The sequence below is a fragment of the Kryptolebias marmoratus genome, linkage group LG2 (genome assembly GCF_001649575.2).
Source record: "Kryptolebias marmoratus isolate JLee-2015 linkage group LG2, ASM164957v2, whole genome shotgun sequence".
Taxonomy (NCBI): Eukaryota; Metazoa; Chordata; class Actinopteri; order Cyprinodontiformes; family Rivulidae; genus Kryptolebias; species Kryptolebias marmoratus.
In genome coordinates, this window is record NC_051431.1 from 102324 (window position 1) to 104577 (window position 2254).

General features: G+C 49.2%; 1 protein-coding gene across 2 annotated transcripts in view; it reads left to right on the plus strand.

Annotated features, from left to right (window-relative positions):
• mmp23bb (matrix metallopeptidase 23bb) overlaps nucleotides 1-2237 on the plus strand; it is a 7919-nt gene extending 5682 nt beyond the window's left edge. Inside the window, exons 3-6 of one of the 2 annotated variants that reach the window (XM_037979641.1) lie at nucleotides 759-898; nucleotides 1083-1250; nucleotides 1325-1489; nucleotides 2041-2237. In XM_037979641.1, coding sequence (XP_037835569.1) covers nucleotides 759-898; nucleotides 1083-1250; nucleotides 1325-1489; nucleotides 2041-2192 — 625 coding nt within the window. In that variant the 3' untranslated portion in view covers nucleotides 2193-2237. The remainder of the gene's footprint in view (nucleotides 1-758; nucleotides 899-1082; nucleotides 1251-1324; nucleotides 1490-2040) is intronic. The other variant, XM_017405119.3, reaches the window with a different exon arrangement.
• Nucleotides 2238-2254: the final 17 nt, after the last annotated feature.

Consider the following 2254-nt stretch of genomic DNA (forward strand, 5'->3'; position numbering starts at 1 on the left):
GATCCCAACCCCGACTCCGCGCTGTCGCATCTGCAGAAACTTTTTGGTGACTGTTATGACCCTGGACTGGAGCTTTAAGAATTTGGTCCAGATCTCAATGCTGTAGGTTTTATTTGTGCTTCTGTCTCTATATAAACACAGAGACACATTAGTCTGTGCAGCCGTCTGGTGGGAACACGCAGCGCAGTGGCAGGGCCGGAAAGTGGGGGGGCCAATGGCCCCCTGGCCCCAGTGGTTCCGGCGCCTATGAGGCGAGGTACCCGGATGTGATGCTCCACTCGCAGGTTAAATACGAACATCTTGTTTGGCCAACAGATTAACTGTTTATTTACAGCCTGGATGTATTTACAGAACCCACCTGTGGCTCCGCCAATCATTGTTCCTCCTGAGTCATGCGTCACCTGATCCCTTATGTTTGACCCAATCAGAAGCAGCGTAGAGGGAACCATGACTTCCTGTTTTCAGCCTGTGAGTGCTGTAGTTCATACGAATCGGTCGTTGGAGGCGCTGAGTTCTGGCAGGTTTATGAGAAGTTAACGGATGTTAGAGAAAGTAACAGTACGATATGGATGTAATTTTAGAAGTCCTGGTCCTGGTACCAAGAGAGTACTGGTCCACTTCTAGGACGGGTCTTAGCTATGATGCTTCTGAAGCTTGAGGTCGCCCATCAGTCATTGTAGAGGGGTGGAGTTTCATACAACCTGGCAGGTGTTACTCAGGCCTGCTCGGCCCACAGAGTCTGTTCCTCTTCACCTCAGGATCATGAAGTTCCCCAACACTCTGAACGTTGAAGACACCAGGAAGGCCATCAGCATCGCCTTCACCAAGTGGAGCGATGTGTCGCCGCTGAGCTTCACCGAGGTTACCGACGGAAACGCCACCACTGACATCACCATCGGTACGTCTCATCAATAAAACAGCAGATATGTGATATCAGATTCTTCTTAAACAGAGCTTTGTTTGGACCATGTTCTCTTTGGGTCACCACATGAGTCTGTTTAATGTTTCCAACTCTAACCAGGCCTGGTTTCAGTTTTAAACCTTCGGTTCTAGTTTATTAAACCCGTCTTTGGGTGTGTTAGGTTTCTACACCTTCAACCACACCGACTGCTGGTGGTCTCCTCTGCATCCTTGCTTCGACGGGCTGAATGGTGAGCTAGCCCACGCCTTCCTGCCGCCACGAGGAGAAATCCATTTCGACAACCACGAGTTCTGGATCCTTGGCAGGTCCAGGTTCAGTTGGAAACAAGGTAGCAGCTGACGGTGCAGTGACAGTAACAGTGAAAGCCCTGCAGTGGACCTCTGACTCTGTGTGCTTCTGCAGGAGTCTGGCTGAACGACCTGGTCCAGGTAGCGGCTCATGAGATCGGCCACGCTTTGGGTCTGTGGCACTCGAGGGACCCCGAGGCTCTGATGCATCCCAACGCCACCTACACAGGACAGCGAAACATCGCCCAGGACGACGTCTGGGGCATCCAGAGACTCTACGGTAGCAGTAGCATCCCACTACAGATCTCTGACCCCGTTAACGTGTTTTTATTTAACACCGGGTCATTTATTAGGCTCAGAAAGTTGGACTTTATGTGACTGAACTGGCTTGTTGAGATCTTTAATCTTTATTACACAATCCCAGTTTAAGTTAGATATGTTATATTTTGTTTTATTTAACCTTTATTTATAGTCTTATTGAGACATAAGGCAGGAATGGCAACCAGCTCTTCAGCAGCTCCTATATTACCCAGCATGCTTTTCATCCTCCTGTGTTTCCATCATGGCCGCCCCCACAGATCCTTCCTGTCGTCTCCAATCAGAGCTTTGATGTTCAGGAGGATTCAAGAGGAACAGGAAGAGGACTGAGCCTGGAGTTTCACAATAAAGCTCTAGATACTCTTAGAAATAAAAGCGTGGTTCAGTCACAGCTCAGGTTCTTACAGAGGAAGTTCAGAGAAGAAGTTTCAGTTTTTATTTTCTTCTCATTTCCTGTCAGTTGGTCTGATTTAAACCCTTGTTTGGTACCGGACTTTGTTTGCGTCTCTGCAGGGTGTTTGGATAAGAAACGGGTCTGTGATCCGTGGGCTCGACTCGGCTTCTGTGAGAGGAGGAAGACCTTCATGAGGAAGAACTGTCCTCGACGCTGTGACCTCTGCTACGGTGAGTCCAGACACGCAGAGACCGGAGGTACTGGACACTAGTGGACAGTACCAGACAATACTGGACAGTAGTGGACAGTACCAGACAATACTGGACAGTAGTG